Source organism: Rhincodon typus, chromosome 33 (genome assembly GCF_021869965.1).
Source record: "Rhincodon typus isolate 14 chromosome 33, sRhiTyp1.1, whole genome shotgun sequence".
Lineage (NCBI taxonomy): Eukaryota > Metazoa > Chordata > Chondrichthyes > Orectolobiformes > Rhincodontidae > Rhincodon > Rhincodon typus.
In genome coordinates, this window is record NC_063364.1 from 21,844,249 (window position 1) to 21,866,304 (window position 22,056).

The following is a 22,056-nucleotide window of genomic DNA, read 5'->3' on the forward strand; positions in this document are numbered from 1 at the left end:
GTTGGGGCAGTGTGCCAAACGGCGAGGATTGGGTGGCAAGTAAATGGAGAGGTTCAGGTAGAGGGCTTGGGAGAGGTAGGCTTCGGTTGAAGGTTGTCAGGGTGGCGGGGACATGTTGGGGAGAGGAAGGGGAGGATTGTCAGGAAAGGTGATCGGTTCATGGGAGTTGAGGGAGATGTGAACTGTTGGGGTTAGTCTCACATCAGGGCGGAGGTGGTAGGGTTGGGCTGCGTTGAAGGTGTGTTCTGTTTTGAGCAGGGGAAGGAGATTGTGTGAGAATCAGTTGTTTTGCCATTTCAGGCAGGGATTTTCTGGTCTGTAGTGGGATGGTCATTGTAATAGTTATGCAGGAGTTAAAGCAGATTTTAATTCCTCTGACATTTCCTAGTGAAGGAAAACATTAAAAACTAAGCTAAGTCAGTTGGAACCCTCAAGTCTCCGACACGCAACCTTTGCACTACTACAACAGTTATCCGTCTATTGGAAAATCTGGGCTAATCCCTTCAAATGTGGTTCTTTCCTGCATATCAGATCTGTTGTCATTGTCAAATTAATTTCTCTGCTGGTAGCACTAGGGTAACAGTTTACAGTAGTACATACACTGTTTCAATGAATTATTGGTTGTATTTAGAATACTAGTTTGCTCTACAAAGTTAATTGTTTTAACTGCAGATTTTTCATCTCTCCTGTGAGACAGTTACATGAGTGTTCCAGTACTTTCCCACTGGATATTATTGATATGTATGTCTTAACATGTACTATTAGCAGATTATTTGACAGCCAGAAGTGTCCCACTTAAGTTTTTCTACTACTGCTCACACAAAAACCAGGTTTGCACTTCCAGTGGGCTTTGCTGAATACTAATCTGAAGTAGAGGTCCTGGCTTCTAGTTCTCCTATTTTTCACCCAGCGGCACTAAGACCAATTCTAGCAGCCGTACTGTGTTGCCTTGTTGGGAAATCAGCGAATATAGGGAACTTAATTTAGGATATTGTTTGAGTGTGTGACACTGTCTTTTTCATATTTAAAAATATAAACATTAATTCGCTATAGTCTTACTGGACCATAGGGCTGCTGTCTCATTAGAGAGCAAGAGAGATAGCTGATGGTGATTAACCTGAGGGTCACCATGCCTCGGGCAAGAGCACAAGTTACAAAGGGGTGTCCTTCATGGTAAACTCAGTCTGCACAGGACATACTGGCAATAAATAAAACTGAGCAATTAATGGATATCATTATGGACACTTTTAACTGTAACGAATTGACTAATGTGATTGCAAAAATGCCATGATGCCATATATGTATAGTGCTTTAACTGGATGAAAAAGCACAATTACTGTATTCAATACAAAAAAAAATGTACAAGTTGCTCACATCTGACAGATATATCTATGCACAGTATTGATTGTAGTATTTGCAATCTTGCTGCAAGTCAAGAAAATCTGAGCTCCTTTGGCTGAGTGTTGCTCGTATTCGCACAATGATTTTTGTGAACTTGCTATTCAATTTTGAATGTTCGACCAGAGCTTAAAACAAAATTGATGCTTTCATTTTGGATGTGATTGGAGGAGAACTGAAATGTTTTTAAGAGGGTTGCGAATACTTTTTGATTAACCTCTCTGGTATACAAATAATTTGTATAGAAATGAGCTATGGATACTTGTTGCCAAGAGGTGGAGATTGATATTGTGTGGAGGTTAAATTCCCCTTTGGCATTGTACATTATACTTGTGTGTTTGTGGTCATGCATGCAAATAATAGATGACTATGAGTTATTTAATTATTATTGATTGTCTTCAACTTGTTTAACAGAGATGAGTGCACAACTTTCAATTAGTAAGCCTGGAACTTTTAACCTTTGTAATTACTTATTTCATTGTACAGTTGTTACCTGATGCTTCCCTTTTGGAGGCTGTTGTGAGTAGCTGCAAATATTCAGCTGTGGATGTGAATGTATGTCATTCATGTAGGACGCTGCAAAACCTGAACATTTTGTTATATTCCCCCCTTTCACAGTTCATCATGCGTTAATCTTAACTTAGTGCAAAATGTTCATGCTTCTTAGATATCTTGCTCAAATCTGCACCTGTACGATTCATCTTTTACTAAATTGATCCTTTTTTCTTCATATAAACAAATACAATTTTGCTTGTATATCTACAATACTTGTTCTTTGAATCCTTAAGTCTCAGTGCTTTGTTTCTTCCAGAAAATGCTAGTATCCTTTTGAATCAATCATGCCAAAAATGTCAAACAGTGCTCCAAACATATTTATAAAAGATTCATGTTGCCTTTTTTGACTAATCAGACACCCTTTTGATCAATACTCAAGAGTTTTCTGGTGTTTTTGTCAGATACTTTGTATTTTGAAGCTTGAAGTGAATTGTGAAAATCTTTGTTTTCTAACTTTTATTAATGGACTTTGCCTGCAAAAAATGTAGAAAATTTCATGTCCAATCTGTTTTGACTTTGTTTATATCCAGGTGACCCCTGCATGCCAGTTTATATGGTGTAATACATCCCTTCTATGGTTGTTGGCAGTCATAAGATGGGTTTAAATTTTCTTGGCAAAACTAGTGATATTGGTTTATTATCACCCAATGAGGGAGTAATATATTTGCCAATTGTGTGAGCCTAGCTAAAGCGAATACTATGTCCATACGGACCATTTAACCTGGGATTTGATGCTTCATTGCTGTATTGATTTTTTTTGCCACCTCTGGCACCAAACAGCAACTGGCACCAGTAGAGAATCCTGTGGGATGTCTCTTGTAGTTTGGCGAAAATAATTGTCAATTAAGCATGGACACTTGAGACAAATAGGACCAGAGACTGTTTAGAATTCATAGATTTTGTTGCCTTCATTGTTGGCCAATTAGACTGTTCCTTCAAGGGATACATTAAACAAAGTGAAAATCTTATTGCATTCCAAGCATGTAGAACTGATATTTCAAGATGTACAAGAAGCCAAACTCCTTGCTCAGGCGTTGGTCAGTGTCCTTAGATGTTTTAGTTATTTAATGACCTCAGTGTTAATACCTACATAAGTGTACTATTGTGTAATAGTCTAAGTTTATTTGGCACAGTTACGCATGATAATCTAAACAAGACTGAGAACTTAACCAGATTGTCATGATTTCAACTGATGTTACTACTGGACAAGTCAGATCACAGACTGAAATCTGACTTGGTAGATCATATTCTGTTCTTTTTCCGGGAGGGAGTTGCCCTGGGAGATCTCAACATTGGCAATGGACGCTATGAAGTCTCATGACATCAGGTCAAATGTGGCTTTAGGAATCCTTCTGCTAATTACCACAAATCATCCTTACTCAGCTTATGAAACAATACTCCTCCATGTTGAACAACATTTGGAGGAGGCCTTGAGGGTAGCAAGGGCACAGAGTGTACTCTGGATGTAGAACTTCAATGTCCTCCACCAAGAGTAGCGCAGCAGCAACACCATGGATTGAGCTGGCCTCCTAAAGGACATAGCTGCCAGTCTGGGTCTGCAGAAGGTGGTGAGGGAATCAACAAGGGAAAAACATACTTGACCTTATCCTTACCAATCTACTGCCTCTAGATGCCTCTCTCTATGACCATGTCGGAAGAGTGACCACCGTACAGTCTTTGTGGAGAAGAAGTCCTGTCTTCACATTGAGAATACTCTCCATCGTGTTGTGTGGCAGTATCACCCATCTAAAGGGGACAGATTTTGAACAGAACCAGAAAGTCAAGACTGGGCATCCATGAGGTGCTGTGGGCCATCAGCAGCAGCAGAATCATACTTGAACAGAATCTGTAACCTTATGGCCTGGCATATCCCCCACTCTACCAAGACCATCAAGCCAGGGAATCAACCCTGGCTCAATGGACAGTGCAGGAGGGCATGCCAGGAGCAACACCAAGCATACTTAAAAATAATTTGTCAATCTGGTGAAGCTACCAAACAGGACTACTTCCATACGAAACAGCACGAACAGCAAGTGCCACATCCAGTCATGAATGTTGGTGGACAATTAAACAACTCACTGGAGGAGGAGGCTCCACAAATATTTCCATTCTCAATAATGGAAGAGCCCAGCACATCAGTGCAAAAGATAAGTTAGGAGCATTCACAGCAATCTGAGCCAGATGTGCCAAGTGGATGATCCATCTTAGTCTCCTCCACTGATCTCCAGCATCACAGATGCAGTTTTCAGCCAACTCAGTTCACTCCATCCGATATCAAGAAGAGATTGGAGGCACTGGATTCTGCAAAAGCTATGGGATATGACAACATTCCGGCATTAGTACTGAAGGCTTGTGCCCCAGAACATGCCACATCCCTAGCCAAGCTATTCCAGTACAGCTACAACATTGGCATCCACCTGACAATATGGAAAATTGCCCAGAATGTCCTGAACACAAAAGCAGGACAAACCCAATCTGCCAATTACTACCCCATCAGTCCATTCTCAGTTATCAGTAATGTAATATAAGGTGTCATCAACAGTGCTATCAAGCACATGTTTGGCAAAAAGCTGCTCACTGATGCCCAGTTTTTGTTCCACCACGCCACTCAGCTCCTGACCTCATTACAGCCTTGGTTCAAACATGGGCAAAAGAGCTGAATCCTAGAGATGAGGTGGGAGTGACAGCCTTTGATATCAAAGCCACATTTGACTGAGTGTGGCACCAAGGAGCCTAGCAAAACTGAAATCAGTGGGAATCGAGGGAAACATCTCTGGTTGGAGTCATATCTGGCATATAGGTTGTGGTGGTTGCAGGTCAGTCATCTCTGCAGGAGCTCCGCAGGGTAATGTCCTAGGCCAGACCACCTTCAGCTGCTTCATTAATGAGCTTCCCTTCATCAGAAGGTCAGAAGTAGGAACGTTTGCTGATCATTGCACAATATTCAATATTTGCAATTCCTCAGATTTAAACAGTCCAAGTTCCAACACAAGACCTGGACACCATCCAAGCTTGGGCTGATGTGTCAAGAAACACATGCCAGGCAATGACCATCTCCAATAAGAGACAATCTAACCTTCGTCACTTGACTATCACTGAATCTCCTGCTATCAACATCTTGGGGGATTACCATTGACCAGAAACTGAACTGGACTCACCATATGAAAACAGGTCAAAGGCTATGAATACTGCAGTGAGTAACTCATCAACTGACTCCCCAAAGCCTGTCCACCATCTACAAGCACAAGTCAGGAGTGTGATGGAATACTTCCCACTTGCCTGGATGAGTGCAGCTCCTACAACACTCAAGAAACTTGACACTATCCAAGACAAAACAGCCCACTTGACTGGTATCATATGCACAAACATCTCGTCCCTCCACCACCAATGCTCAGTGGCAGCAGTGTATACTATATACCAGTTGCATTGCAGAAATTTTACAAAGATTGTTAGATAGCACCTTCCAAACCCAAGACCACTTCCATCTAGAAGGACAAGAGCAGCAGAAACATGGGAACACCACGATCTGCAAGTTCCCATTTCAAACCACTCACCATTCTGACTTGGAAAAATATTGCCATCCCTTCACTGAGTCACAATCCTGGAACTCCCTCCATAAGGGCATTGTGGGTCTATCTGCAGCATATGGACTGCAACAGTCTCATTCTTTCTAATAGTTTTGAACTTCACAGTGACATACTGTGCAGTTTGATCTCCTGTAACTACCCAAGTGGGAAAGCTAATTTTTGAAGTATATTTTTCTGTATTGTATTTGCACTAACTACAATGCGTATCAGAGATTGTTGCATTTCTAGTTTGAAAAAACAAATTTTAAAATTTAAATGATTCATTACAGCCTTGGTCCAAGCACGGACAAAGTTGCTGAGGTGATGTGACAGTGACTGTCCCTGGCATCAAGTAGCATTTGATGCAGTATGACTCTAATCCTGCGCAAAACTGGAATGCGATTCCAGGATAAAGATCCCTAATAGTTGAAGTCATAACTAGTAGAAAGGAAGATGGCTGTGGTTGTTGAATGTTGATTATCTCAGGTTCATAGTATCACTGTAGGAGTTCCTCAGCATAGTGTCATAGGCTCATCTATCTTCTGCTGCTTTATCAGTTGCTATCCCTCCATCATAGGACCAGCAATGGGAATGTTCACTGGTGATTTCACAATGTGTGACTCCTCTTTGCTGAAGTAGCATGTCCATAAGCAGCACAAACTAGACAACATTCAGGCTTGAACAGATAATTGGCAAGTTAAATCTGCACAAACTAAATGCCAGGCAATTAACATCTGAAATAAGAGAACCTAACCACGATGTTCACTAGCATTATTATCAATGAACCCCCACTAACAACATCCTGGGTATGACCATTGAGCAGAAACTGCATTGGTTAAATCACATAAATACAGTGGCTACAGGAGCAGGTTGTAATCCTGCAAAAACTTACTCACCACCTGTCTCCCTGATTCCTGTCTACCATCTATGAGCCACAAGTATATTGGCCTTTATTACAAGAAGGTATGAGATTTAAAAGTAAAGATGCGTCACTGCAATCATGTATAACATTGGTGAGACCACACCAGGAGTTGTATGTGCAGTTTTTGTCTCCTTACTTATGGAAAGATATACTTGCCATAGAGTGATTGCAATAAAGGTTCGTGAAACTGATTCTTAGAATGGAGGGATTACATCTGAGGAATTATTAAAAAGCCTGGGCCTTTATTATCTGGAGGTTAAAAGAATAAAAATTGATCTCATTCTAACATAAGAAATCATTACAGGGATGGACAAGGCGGATGCAAGATGTGTTTACCCTTGCTTGGGATGAAGGTGGGGATCCTAGAATCAGAAGATCCTAAAATAAGGGGTCAGCCCATTTAGGACTGAGATGAGAAGGACTTTCTTCATGCAGAACACAATGGATATTTGGAATTCTCGCCCAGATGACTGTGGGGACTCTGTCATTGAGTATGTTTAAAACTGAGATAGCCTTCCAACTCGATTTCAGCCATGATTTCACTGAATTCTGGAGCAGGCTATTTAAGTCTGGAGTGTGATGGAGAGCTGTCTTTGCGCCTTGATGCATACTGCTCCAACAACACTTGAATTTAGACACTATCCAGGCCAAATCAGCCTCTTTGATTGGCACTCCATCCACCCCCTTCAGTGTTCACTCTCTTCACCAATGATGTACAGTAGCAGCAGTATATACCACCAACAAGATGAACTACAGCAACTCATCCAGAGTCCTTCGACAGCACCTTACAATCTCACACCTTTACCACCTCGAAGTTAAATAGTGTGGGATCACCAAAATCTAAAAGTTTCCCTCCAAGCCACGCACCACCCTTATTTGGAACTATATCACCATTACTTCACTGTCATTGGGCCGAAATCTTGGAGCTTCCTTCCTAACAGCACTGTGGGGAATACCTGCTCTCCAAAGATTGCAGTAGTTCAGGAAAATGACTTGCTGTCACATTCTCTTGTGCAGTTAGGAAAGGACAATAAATGCTGGCCTAGCAAGCAATGCCCACATCCCATGACCAAGTCAGAAAATGGTCTTGAGCAACTGAATGTGAGCAAGTCTGACCACTAGGAATAGGAGGAGAGGTAGCCAGGTAGTGCAGGAGTCTCCTGTGGCTTTCCCCATCTCAAACAGGTATTCCGCTTTGGATGCTCTGGGCAGCTGGGGGGTGTGGTAGTTTGGCTGTCAAGGGACTGTAGCATTGATAGCCAGGTTTCTGGTACCGTGACTGGCTCTACTATAATGAGGGGTATGTCAGATCCCAAGCAATTGATTGTAATAGGAGGTTCTGTAGTCTGGGGCATAGACAGACATTTCTGTGGCCATCAGTAAGACATCAGGGTGATGTGTTGCCTCTGATGCAAGGATCAAGGATGTCTCAGAAGGTGCAGAATATTCTGAAAGGGGAGAGTGACCAGCAGGAGGTCATTGTGCACCTTGGTACCAACGACATGGGTAGGAAAAGAGATGAGGTGCAGAGAGAACGTAGGAAACTTGGCAGGAGGTTCAAAAAGTAGGTCATCAAGGGTAGTAATATCTAGACTACTACGGTGTCACATGCTAGTGAGAGTAAAAATAAGAGGATAGAGCAGATGAATGCATGGCTGAGGAGCTGGTGCAAGGGATGTGAGTTAAAGGGACAGTTGGGAAGTGGGAGACCTTTAAAAATGAGTTAACAAGAGTCCAGAGACCATATGTTCATGTTAGTGTAAAAGACAAAGCTGGTAGGTATAGGGAATGCTGGATGACTAGAGAAATTGACCCTCTGGTCAAGAAAAAGGAGGAGGCATATATGAGTAATAGACAGCTTGGATTGAGTGAATCCCCAGAGGGGAAGAAGGGCAGTAGAAGTGTACTTAAGAAGGAAATCAGGAGGGCAAAAAGGGGACATGAGAAAGCTTTGGCAAATAGAGTTAAGGAAAATCCAAAGAGATTCTGTAAGTACATTAAGGGTAAAAGAGTAACTAGGGAGAGAATAGGGCTGCTTAAAGATCAACATGGTCGTCTGGACGTGGAACTACAAGAGATTGGTGAGATACTAAATGAATATTTCATGTCAATGTTTATTGTGGAGAAGGACATGGAAACTAGCAGAACTTGGGGAAATAAATAGTGACGTCTTGAAAAGAATTCATATTACAGAAGAAGAGGTGCTGGATGTCTTAAAATGCATAAAAGCCGATAAATCTCCAGGATCTGATCAGGTGTTTCCCAGAATTTTGTGGGAAGCTAGGGAAGAGATTACTGGGCCCCTGGCTGAGGTATTTGTCTCATCAACACCCATGGGTCAGATTCTGGAAAACTGGAGGTTGGCTAATGTGGTGTCATTGTTTGAGAAAGGTTGTAAGGAAAAACCAGGGAACTATAGACTGATGAGCCTTAGGTCAGTGATGGGTAAATTGATGGAGGGGACTCTGAGGGACAAGATTTACATGCATTTGGAAACGTAAGGACTGATTAGGAATAGTTAACATAGTTTTGTGTGTGGGAAATCATGTCTCACTAACCTGATTGATTTTTTTGAAGAGATGACAAAGAACATTGATTAAAACACAGTGGTAGATGTTGTTTATATGGAGTTCAGCAAAGCATTCAACAAGCCTGGTAGACTGGTTAGTAAGGTTAGATCACATGGAATCCAGGCATAGCTAGCCAATTGGATACAAAATTGGATTGAAGATAGGAGACGGAGGGTGGTGGTAGAGGATTGCTTTTGGACTGGAGGCCTGTGACCAGCAGTATGCCACAAAGAAGGATGCTGGGTCCACTGCTTTTTGCTATTTATATAAATTATTTGAATGTGAATACAGAAGATACGGTTAGTAAGTTTGAAGATGACGTCAAAATGGGTGATGTAGTGGACAGTAAAGAAGATTATCTCAGAGAATAACAGGACATTGATCAGATGGGCCGATGGGCCAATGGGCCGAGGAGTGGCCAATGGAGTTTAATGCAGATAAATGTGAGGCAAACCAGGGCAGCATTTACGCAGTTAATGGTAGGGCCCAGGGGAGTGCTGCCAAACAAAGAGGCATAGGTGTAGTCTTTGAAAGTGGAGTCGCAGGTGGGCAGGGTGGTGAAGAAGGCATTTGGCATGCTTGCCTTCGTTGGTCAGAACACTGAGTATAGGAGTTGGGATGTCATGGGCTGCACAGGACATTGGTGAGGATACTTTTAGAATACTGTGTACAGTTCAGGTTGCCCTTTTATAGGAAGGATGTCAAACTTGAGAGGGTGCAGGAAAGATTTACAAGGATGTTGCTGGGACTGGGACTTGAGTTATAGGGAGAGGCAGAATGGGCTGTGGCTATTTTCCCTGCAGCGTCAGAGACTGAGGGGTTGCCTTATGCAGATTAAAAAAATGATGAGGAGCATGATAGGATGAATAGCCAATGTCTTTTTCCTAGGATGGGGGAGTCCAAAATTAGAAGGCATAGGTTTAAGGTGAGAGGGGAAAGAAGGATCTGAGGGTCAACATTTTCACGCAGAGGGTGGTGCGTGTCTGGAATGAGCTGCCAGAGGAAGTGGTAGAGGTGGGTGCAATTACAACATTTAAAAGACATCTGGATAGATATATGAACAGGAAAGGTTTAGAGGGATATGTGTCCGTTGCTGGCAAATGGAACTAGATCAGATTAGGATGTCTGGTCGGCCCAGACAGGTTGGACCAGAAGGTCTGTTTCCGTGCTGTATGACTCTATGACTAAGTCTTGTTTGCCACAAGCATTAACCATATGGAAAAATGAAGTCAAAAGTTACACTTTGAAGCTTGGATATTTGAGTGCTATAAAAATGTATGTCTTTTAAACTGTTTCACTTTTGACATGTCCCATCTACTTGATAAACCATCTTACTAATTAAGTACCTTGATTTATGTTAGATTTATGAAGTGCTTTGTATGGAAAAATGAAATGTTTGTTTCGAGTATACATTTTAAAATAGGTCATTCAATTTTAGTGAGTTTTACAGGCGAATTAAGATATATTAAATTGTCTAACTTCAAATTGGTTGCACCATCATCATCAGATAATTTTGAGTCTATAAATACAGAAGTACTGTGATGCATTATAAAATCAATTCCTTTTGATCACTGATTGATTGTAACTCATTGCAACGTTGGGTGTATTTTTCAGATTTACAGTCCTCCCAAATGGAATTCTGCAAATTGTAGATGTGCAAGAGGGTGATGCTGGAGCATATCGCTGTTTAGCTAAAAGTGGAAAGTGGACACGCTACAGTCAGCATGCTACTCTCACTGTATTACAAGGTAATGTGATGTAGCTAACATAACCTTACAAGAAAATTGATTTTTCATGGAATTAACATCAAAGCTAATAAAAGGAATAAAGACTCATCATTGAAACCTCGAAGTTAGGATGTAACAGGTGTTTAAAATGTGTTTAAAATTCCATTTCTGGGTGTGTTTTTTAGACTTTGTATTCAGCATTCAAACAACTGCACTGGAGGAGTTCCATGGTTAATCATAGGTTTAGTTTCCATCCAGCGTGGATAGGTATTCTAATCTGGGTCTGTCTAGTGCTGAATTAGATATATGATATAGTTGTTCATTCTATTTACATGTTACAGGAAAGAACTTATTTTAAACTTCACTAAACTTGATCCACAGAAGTTGAAATGACGTACATGCTATAAAAACCTTTAGTTTCTTATTGTCATAATCTAATATCTACTTGAGGTTTGATAAAGCTTAGTACTTAACAGCGGTTTGTCTTGTCTGACATCCTTGTTGATTTTAACAAGGACCTCAGCTGGAATCAGTGAAAACAAAGTTCTTGGTAAAGGTTTGCAATAACATGCTTGATTAAAAAAGTATTCAATTACATAATGGTTAAATATGAGCATATGGATAATTTAGACATTGTAAATCCAACATTCTTTGGTCATGTTAAGTACTGGTATTAGGAAGGTTTCTAAAACTGGAAAAAGTTGTGTAAGTGATGGAGGTGATGGAATTCTTTTTTTCCTTCCTTATGTTATGCTAGTGCTTGCGTACCGTGTGGAGTATCTAATTCCATCGCCTGTTTTTAATCCTGATTTACAGTCCAAAATAAGCATCAACAAAAGTAATTAGACAAACACTATTTCCTTAAACCTTATTTGTACAAATGTTCATTGGTGAAACAGGATCATAAAATGGAGGTTAATTGGCTTCCACTGATCGGAATTGCAGCTTGATGTATATGAAATTAGTGCACATTTACTGCATATTCTACATTTTCAGTAAGTCCTGCATAACATTACTCCATTTAATGTTGTTTTGCTTTAGTACCACTAAAAGAGGCTGTAATCACACTGAGTATTTTGAGTTTCTTTTTAACATCGTTTCCTAAGTGATCCAATCATTGCCATTTTGGACTAGTCTTTCATACAACTGATGCATTCAAAAAACCCAATAGGAAAATTAACACTACTTGATTTTAATAGCTTTTGTTGAAATTTCTCCCATACAACAGTTTCATTGGAGGTATAAATTCACTGTACGTTAACTTTTTTTTTAAGAAAGGAAACAGATATTTAGGCTTTTTTTGTCTGACCCACCGAGAATGCGTGTTATTTTATACTACCAATACAATACCCTGCAAGCATTGTCAATCTTGCCCTAATAATCTTTCATTTGAATTGTTTTAATGAATTTAGACATTGTTTGTTTCTGCTTATGGGATTGACCCTCCTACATTGTATTTATTTCTTAATTCATTGCCTCCCAGGTTAGATTTCAAGTCCTCTGCTTTGTCTTATTGACTTTATATTATAAAGGCAGTCTTCCCTAGCCTACACCATATTCATTCTGCTAAAATTGGAGGAATTGTCCTGCATTATTAATGATGTAATTTTTCTTTTCGTGCCTGAGAACACCAATTTACCATTCTGCTATCCCTATTGCTTTCACCATTTCACAGAGCTGGTACTAAATTTCCTAATGGTGGTACTCTGTGACCTGGATGCAACACTGAGTCAGGTGCTACTGTGTAACCAAGTGAATTCCTCCCTGATCTGTGGTAATGGCCTGAGAAGAGAGAAGCTACATTTTCAAGAATGTGTCCTACCAGTTTAATGCTTCAAACATTACTTTGAGGAGTACTTCCACTGCTGTTCACCTTTTTATTGTTTAATAAGATGAGTAAACTATGTATCACTTGAACTTCAAGAGGGATTCTGCCAGTTCCCTGCTACAGTTCCTGATGAAAATTGCAGAGACCTGATTGCACTATCTCTTCATTGTTTCCAGGAGTTTCCGCCATGCCTCGTAAGCAGTGGAACAGCAGCTCAAAATATGCCAGAAAGAATTTGAGTTACCAATAGCCATTTGCAGCCAGGGACCTGTATTTGTTTTCACAGCTGAGGAATACCTGCAGCCACACAGATTGGACCTGACTAGTGCATTTTAGGGCAAGGAAGCTACTCTTGGGCACTTTATTTTCTGGCTGCCTAGTGAGTAGGAGTTGCCGTTGACTGTTTCGGATTCCCTGTTCGCCATCCAAGCTTGAATAAGTTACAGTTTCCTCCACCTAAAAATGGGGAATGCCAAAGCAATTACATTTAACCTCCATCACATTCCAAACGTACAGTTAATGTAACAGAATTTCCTAAGGTTCAACCAAGGAATATTATAAAAAAAACTTTAAATCTCCCTCAGGTCACCAAAAACTTGAACAAAGAGTTAGGCTTAAGTACTGCCTTAAAGAAGAAGAGAGGTTTAAAGACTGAATTCCACACTGTAGCACACAGGTTACTGAAGGTGTAGCCACCAATCAAAATAGAGAGCTAATAGCTAGATAAAGTTAGAGGAAGACAATAACCTCTGAGGAGGTAAGAGATGGGAAGAGTGAGGCAATAGAAACGTATGGAAACAAGGATTAAAATTTTAACTTTGAGGGTGTTGCCAAAACAAGAGCCATTGTAGGCCAACAAGTACAGGGGTGATAGAGACTTAGTATCATTTAGAATATGGTCAACAGATGTTTAAATGATTCAAGTTTAAAGAGGATGTTAAGTGGAAGGTTGGCCAACAAGTTAATAGAATAGTCAAGACTAAAAATATCAAGAGCATCGATTTAAAGTTTTCAGCAACAGATGAGCTGAAGCAAGGATAGCGGCGGACGATATTACAGAGATGGGCAGTAGGTGGTCTTGGAGAGAACCTAGAGTCAAATAGGTCAACTAGGTTGAAAGTGGTCTGATTCAATATCATAAAGTGTCCAGACAGAGTGGACTGGAGACAGTGGCTAGGCAATAGAGTTTGTGATGGATCAAAAACAGTGGTTTTGGTCTACTTGATATTTATTTGGCAGTTGTAGTGCAATATTAAAGCTATACAGCATTTATTGAAGATGCCACTGGAAGGGATAGTTATTACGCTGAACCCCATCTGCCTGGATAGATAGATAGATAGATGTACAACATCCATTGATGCTGTTTGAAGACTGGGAGTTTTCCAAAGCTACTAAAAATGAAGTGTCCCATTAACTGTCCCATTTATCTCATTAGTTGTTTGCGATATCTTCCTAAGAATGATTGATTGTTTATACTGTGTTTTTGAAGTTACATAGAAGCCCTACAGTGTGGAAGCTGACAAATCGGTCCACACGGACCCTCCGAAGAGCACCTCACCCAGACCCACCCCCTACCCTATCCCTGTAACCCTACATTTCTCATGGCTAGTCCACCTAGCCTGCACATCCCTGAACACTGGGCAATTTGGCATGGCCAATACACCTGACCTGCATACCTTTGGACTGTGGCAGGAAAGCGGAGCATCCGGAGGAAACCCACATGGACATGGGGAGAAAATGCAAACTCCACACAGACAGTCACCTGAGGGTAGGATCAAATCTGGATCCCTGGTGCGTGGGGCACCAGTGCCGCCCGTTCACAGCAGTGAACTTATTCGTAAAAACAAAGTATTTTTGGATTGATCTTTAATTTTTTTTCATATCTGCAGGTGTTATCACACAACTGAACGGCTTTGTTTCTCCACCAACAAAATACCTGTGATATTTTTAATCTATTAACTAACTCCGTTAACTCAACCAATTGATTAATTTACATGCAAAGCCTGTTTAGGACATTTCTTACATTCTTCCTTATCACAATTTATTGAAACCTTTGGGATTGTTTCAAGTTCTCAATTACATCACTCATTGTCTCATCCCTAGTTAGGTATCAAAGCAAACAGGTTAACTTTGAAATTGAATAACTGTCTTATTGTCTGTCAGAAAATCAGAGCAAATAATTGTCAATGAAGCAGTAGTAAAGCATAAATACTTTTGCATCAGTTTATTAAGATTATTAATTACACACACATACATTTTGTTGATATTCTAGCCACTAATGCCAGTTTAAGTTTCGGATTGGTTATAAGGGGCTTGCCGTTCTTTGGTAATTTATTGGTTAATTTCTCAAATCTTCAGTAGGAAATGGTACGAGCAACAAGAATTTGTATTTTCATAGGCTATCCCAAGACACTCACAGGGCCATAACAGTCAGAATATGACACTGATCCACGTAAGGAGTTATTAGGTCCGATGACTGGAACTGAAAAATTATCATTATGAATCTGATCTGAGCTGTTAGAAATCATGTGTGATATTAGAAGACCATACAACCTAAGCAAGCAATATTGATGTATGTTTTGAGGCACAGCCAAACTACTTTCTTTTCCAGTCAGTACCGTTTGTAATTAATGTTATGGGCAAGAACTGCACATGAACTGGTCCACAGGAAGACCTTCACCAAGAACCTGTACGACCTACAATTGGAAGAATACCTTTCCTTGCCCATTACCTAATGAAATGATGGCATGATCCACAGATTCTGAGTATTCATTATTTTGATCACAGATGCGCCATTGTGTGTATTTTCCTGCCTTTTCTGAAGGCCAATTATAAAGTTCATGTTAAATGAAACCCATTGTGATGACCAAATTGGTTCATTTTAGATTAAATAAATGAATGAACTGAATACAGTTTTCCTGTGAGCTGCAAGTATTTCAGCTCCTTTCAAAGAAATGTAATTTGCCCCTATCATGGAACCTTTACTGAAATAACCATCTCTGACTTTTTCTTTTGCAGCCTATGTGCTTATGTTTTAGCTTTTCTGCCTGACTAGAGAGTGAGGTTTTGCAATCCTTTCACAATCCCTCACATTCTCTCTCACTATTCCAGACTGTTCTCTCTAAAGAATATGACAAAGACTGTGTATCACTGCAAACAGAAATTTGTTCCATAACAATACTATAACAACTGATGCTAGGACAGTTACAAATGTATAATGTGGGAATAAACATTTCAGAAGCCTATAATACATTACTTATAAGGCAATATACAATGTGAAAATCCCTTTAAAGGTGTTCTTTTGATTTATGTAAACTTTTTTCAGCCTGTAAGAATTGTTTTTCACATCACTAGAGGGAAAGAAGAAACTTATGCTTTCTGGTAGGTTGTTCAGGAATATTGTATTTCTAAGGTTTTAAAATACTATGGGAACTGGTTGGTAAAGAAATAAAGTAAATAATTAAACAGAATGATTACATAGTTAATTAAAACTCATCAAGCCATCAAAGTGCAAGTTAAAGGGATTTTCACATTGTATATTGCCTTAGAAGTAATGTATTATAGGCTTCTGAAATGTTTACTCCCACATTATATATTTGTAACTGTCTTAGTATCAGTTGTTATAGTATTGTTATGAAACAAGTTTCTGTTTGCAAAACTCATCAAGGTCAGGTGACATGGCACAGTGCAGCATATAATAGTCCCTGGATGCCATTGTGAGATCCAGGGAAAGCACATCTGCAGAAAGTGTCTGGAGATGAAAGAACTTGGGCTCAAAGTCATTGATCTGTAGGTTGACAACATAGTGAATGGGATTGACATTGTTCTCTGGAACAGTTAGCAAGGGTTCGGAAGATTGTGTTGCCTACCTGGTGCCAGGGTTTGAGACATCTGCTTAGGGCTTATTGTAAAGGAAGAAACAAAGGGAGCGTGTTGAAAAGGTACAATAATTGTAGGGGATTTTAATCTATACGTAAATTGGAGAAGAAGAAGGACAAGGGCACCCTTGATGAGGAGTTCATAGAATGGCTTCAGGATAGTTTCTTAAAGCAGCACGTTCCAGAAACAACCAGAAAGCAACTATATTTGACCAGGCTTTTTGCAATGACTTGGGATTAATTAATGACCTGACTATGAAAGCACCCCTACATAAGAGTAATCATAACATGATTGAATTTTACATTCAATTTGAGGGTGAGAAAAGTGGTTGCAAGTCTAGAATTTTAAACTTAATTAAGGGTAATTATGAGGGCATGAAATCAGAGCTAACTATTAACTGGCAAACCAGGTGAAAGGATACATCAATGGAGATGCGATGTATACATTTAAGGGGATTTTTTCAGAATACACAATTAATATATTTCAATGAGAAAGAAAAATCGGAGGAAGTGGATCCACTATCTATGGCTAACTAAATAAGTTAAAGTATCAAACTTAAAGTAAAAGCATGTAATTGTGCAAAGAGGCACGTTAGAAGATGAGAAAAAAATCTAAAAAAAAAACTAGAAGATTAATAAGCAGGGAGAAATTAGAATGCGAGAGAAACCTAGCAAGAAATATAAAAGTAGCTAGTTCTATTGATGTTCTAAAAAAGAGCAAACAATGTGAACATTGGTCCCACAGGAAATGAGTCTGGGGAATTAGTGGAAAACAGGGAGTTGGTAGATGAATTGAAGAGGTATTTTTGTGTTGGTCTTCACTATAAAGGATGCAGTAAAGTAGTTGTGATTCGGGAAGTGTAGGGGAGGGAAGAACTCAAAAGTATAATCGCCAGCAAAGTGATATTGAGCAAATTGTTCGAGTTGTGCACTGGCAGGTTCTCAGTTCCTGGTGAGCTTCATACTAGGGTTGCAAAAGAAATGGCGAGTGAGAAAGTTGAAACATTGGTTTTAGTTTTCCATAGGTGCCTTTAGATTGGAAATTTAGTGAATGTAGCTGCTTTGTTCAAAAGGAGGAAGATGAAATCCAGAAAATACAGGCTAGTTAGCTTAATTTCTAACATTGGAAGAATGTTAGAATCTATTATTATAGGTATTATAGCAGGACACTTAGAAATATGCAAATTAATCAAACAGAAAGGAAATCACATTTACCAATTTTTTTTATTATTTGAAGTGAGATTTGAACCCATGTCCCCAGAACATTTGCCTGTGGTTCTAGATACTAGTCCAGTGACAACTACTACACCACAGTCTCCCCTTATTATTTATTGGAGTTCTTTGAGGAAGCAATATGTAATATGGATTATTGGAAAATTGGTAGATTTACAGTACTTAAATTTCCAGAAGATATTTGATCAGATGGCACAATGGATGTCATTGCAGAAAGTAGAAGCTCATGGTGTAGGGGATAAAATATTGTCATGGATAGAAAATTGGCTTGCTAGCAGGAAATGGAACAGGCATAAATAGGTTTTTGCTTGTTGGAAATATGTAACAAGTGGTCTACCTCAGGGGTTATTGCTGGGGCATCAATTTTTTTTACAGTTGATCTAAATGATATGGATGAAGGAAGTGAAGGTATAGTTGCTATACTTGGTGATCACACAAAGATAAGTAAAAGAATCTGTTGTCAAGAGGCCATAAGTAGGCTACAAAGTGATATAAATGTATTAAGTGAGTGAGCAAAGATCTGAGAAATACAGCATAATGTGGAAAAATGTGTAATTGTTAATTTTGACAGGAAGAATGAAAATAACTTACTGTGTCTAAATGAGCGATTGCAGAGCCAAGGTGCACGAGCGAACTGGGAATGAATTTCAAAAGGTTACTATGCAGGTGCAGAAAGTAATTAGAAAAGGTAATGGAATGTACTTTTAATTGTAAGGGGTTTTAAGTACAAATGTAGCAAGGTTTTCAGTTGTACAATGTATTGGTGAGACCATAGCTGGAATACTATGCATATTATTGGTCTCCTTGTTTAACTAAGGTTGTAAATGCATTAGAAGCTGTTTAGAGAATGTTTACTGGACTAATACCTTGAATGGGTGCATTGATTTATGAAGAAAGATTTAACAGGCCATGCTCTATAAGAGTGAGAAGAAAAGAGACATCTTGATTGAAACCATAAGATCTTGAGGGGTCTTGACACTGTAGATGCGGAGAGGATGTTTCCTTTTGTGGAAGAATCTAGAACTGTTTAGGAATAAGGGGTCTTAGTAAGCAAGGAACTGAAACATAATTGAGGATAGATTCGAATGTGAGGCAATCTGATTGGCCGTGATCTTATTGAATGGCAGAGCAGGCTCAAGAGTCTGTGTGGGCCATTTCTGCTCCTAATTTGTATGTCCTTTTTAAGTGGAACAGAGAGTTCTAGCTCTTGGCTGTAATTTTACTGAACAGATTTTATCTCCAGATTTTAGTTCCATTGGAAATTGAACCAAAGCTTCTTTGTCGCTCTGTATCTAATTACATGTTCCGCACAAGAAAGAAAATCATTTCGGAAGGATATTATCCATTAATGACAGTTATGTACAAACTAAAGTACAGATTTATTCAAAATGTATTCCTAACTGTTCATAACTTCTCTAAATGCATACTATTATCCATACAAAGTGGCTGATCTCGCAGGGTGTTCCCCATAGTGAGTTGAAGTCTATTATTTGTGTCCATGATGTTTTATTGAGAGTAGTGACTCTGGTCTGCTAGTCTTGTGCCAGCATTCTCCTTTAATGTTACTGTTTAGTGCTTATGCAGTTAGCTTAGTCACGGGGTAACTTGGTAGTATGTTGACCTTTTGTCCAGAATATACATGATCCACGGGATGAAGGTGTCACCGACTCGGCAGCATTTATTGCCCATCCCTAATTGCCCAGAGGGCAGTTCAGAGTCAACCACATTGCTGTGGGTCTTGAGTCACATGTAGGCCAGACCAGGTCAGGATGGCAGTTTCCTTTCCTAAAAGACATTAGTGAACCAGATGGGTTTTTCCAACAATTGACAATGGATTCATGGTCATCATTAGATTCTTAATTCCAGGTATTTTATTTAATTCAAATTCCACCATCTGCTGTGGCGGGATTCGAACCCGGTCCACAGAACGTTAGAGATAACAAGGTGTAGAGCTGGATGAACACAGCAGGCCAAGCAGCATCAGAGGAGCAGGACAGCTGACGTGTCGGGCCTAGACCCTTCAGAACATTATCTGGATCTCTGGATTAACAGTCCAGCGATAATACCACTAGGTCATCACCTCCCCCTGTTGCTGCCAGTCATAATATATTTACTTTGTATGCACCTCAGTACACACCAATGGCAAGTCACCTTACATTCTGTTCACTGTGGATTGTGAAGAATTATGTCCCAGGAATGCAAATGATTCATTGTATCCATCGGGGAAAGGATACTGTCAGTTCTGAGGAAGGGTCACCGGACCAAAAACATGAACTTGGATTTTTCTTCAGAGATGCTGTCAGACCTGCTGAGCTTTTCCAGCAACTTCTGTTTTTGTTCATGAAAGGATACTGTCGTCCCTAGCTGTTCTAGTCTATGCATGACGGTACAGTAGTCCTTGACTGCATAATTGACTATTACTGGTCTTAGTCTCATTAGGGATTAGGAATAAATAGTTTGCCAGCTTTCCCTAAACCACAAGAAATGAGTGGCACAGTGGCTTAGTGGTTAGCACTGCTGCCTCACAGCGCCAGGGACCCGGGTTTGATTCCACTCTCGGGTGACTGTCTGAGCGGAGTTTGCACGTTCTCCCTGTGTCTGTGTGTTTCCGTCAGGTGCTCAGGTTTCCTCCCACAGTCCAAAGATGTGCAGGCTAAGTGGATTTGAAATTCCCCAAAGTGTTCAGGGATGTGTAGATTAGGCGTGTTAGCCATGGGAAATGCAAGGTTACAGGGAAAGGGCAGGAGGATAGGTCTGGGTGGGATGCTCTTCAGAGTGTTGATATGGACTTGCTGAGCCGAAGGGTCTGTTTCCACACTCTGTTTATCTGAGTGATTCAAGTAATAGCACTAATCTAGTTTTACAGATATAAAAATGTATCATTTTGATAGCAAAGTTTCATATGTTCCCTACATTTCTCAATAAATGGCTGCACCAGTTGTAATGTACTATTAGTAAAATGTGAACTTGACAGCAAAAGCCAAAGATTGTTTTGTTCTGTACGTTTAATTATATACTGTACTATGATTTTAATAATCGTACTGATGTTGTGGTTAAGTATTTGTAGTTATAGTTATAACCAGACTGGCAGCAGTTGGTGTTCCTTGAAATAATAGCCCCTAACTGCAGTTCCAGCCTTTCCTGAAAAATAGAAACATCTTAACTCTGTTTCTTCATGTGTTCAGACTACAGATTGCCTGGGTTTAGACCTTAACGTTTTACCAATGCAAAATCTGAGCAAAGATGGAAAGAGTTTAATTGGCAAGAGCTATATATTAAGTAAGGGAAAAGTAGGAAACAATGTTGTGCAGAGGGAACAGGGGAAGCAGAAGAAAGGCACGATGAGGTTGAGGGAGCTAAGCTAGATTTTCCACCAATGATCTCAGGCTGTACAGTAGGACAGATGAATGTTTTAATACAACATAAAAAAGCATGCCTTTGTAAGGACAGCTGTAAATATAAACAATGTAGAGAAAAATATTATTCTGCTCAGTTGAGAAATCTCTTACTTTTATTGCAAAAAGGCCATTATTATTGGATACTTTCCATTAATAAAATAATTGACTGTTGGTTGATAATTAAAATGAAAATTTAACACTGTTATTGGCAGTTTGTCGCAATAGTGAACTCTTACTGGACTATAATTTGTTGGCAGCTGAGTATTATCAGCATGTATAAATGTGTATTTTTCACAGCCGTTAGAAATTTGGAGACAGATTTTAATAAGATAAATTAGTTCTTCCATTCTTCACTAAGTTCATTAGCTTCTTCAGAAGCCAAGGACTGAGCATGTATTTGTAAATATTATGTTGCATATGGGCTGTTGTGCTACTTTATTATTTCCCAGCCAGGGCCAAGTAATTGGGACAACCATGAATGAATAAGAATGACAAAGTACTGGTCCTTTTGTGAATTGATCTAACCTTTTCTCATGAGCCTATTCCCGGATGTTATTTACAGAAGTACTATTGAAAAGAAAAGCTATTTTCTTTAAATTATATATATGTGACCAATTTGGCACTGTCTAGGGTGGTAGTATGGGGCACAACAAAGGTGTGATAACATACACGCGGTTAATGGATAACTTGTAATTTTATATTTGGCAGACTTTACACTTGGCTGATACCTATAATGACATACCTAAATGCACAGTCATAAAATCAAGTTTCCGTTGGCTTAACAAAACGTCTCCAATGGAAGGATTACTTGGGGCAGAATCTTATAAGGGTCTGAGCGACGTGGGCTGTGTTGAGTTTTGAGGCAGAATTGGCTTATCTCAACCTTGTAACAAACAGTGTGGTAAATTTCTTGCTAGGCAGAGGTGAGTTGCCAATGAGGGATGTTGATGTTTGTTAAGGGCCTTGTTAATACCTAAGCTC

General features: G+C 39.6%; 1 protein-coding gene across 1 annotated transcript in view; it reads left to right on the plus strand.

The window, feature by feature from the left end:
- Positions 1-22,056, plus strand: part of igdcc4 (immunoglobulin superfamily, DCC subclass, member 4) — a 115,781-nt gene that overhangs the window by 45,920 nt on the left and 47,805 nt on the right. Inside the window, exon 4 of the mRNA XM_020534145.2 lies at positions 10,626-10,759. Coding sequence (XP_020389734.2) covers positions 10,626-10,759 — 134 coding nt within the window. The remainder of the gene's footprint in view (positions 1-10,625; positions 10,760-22,056) is intronic.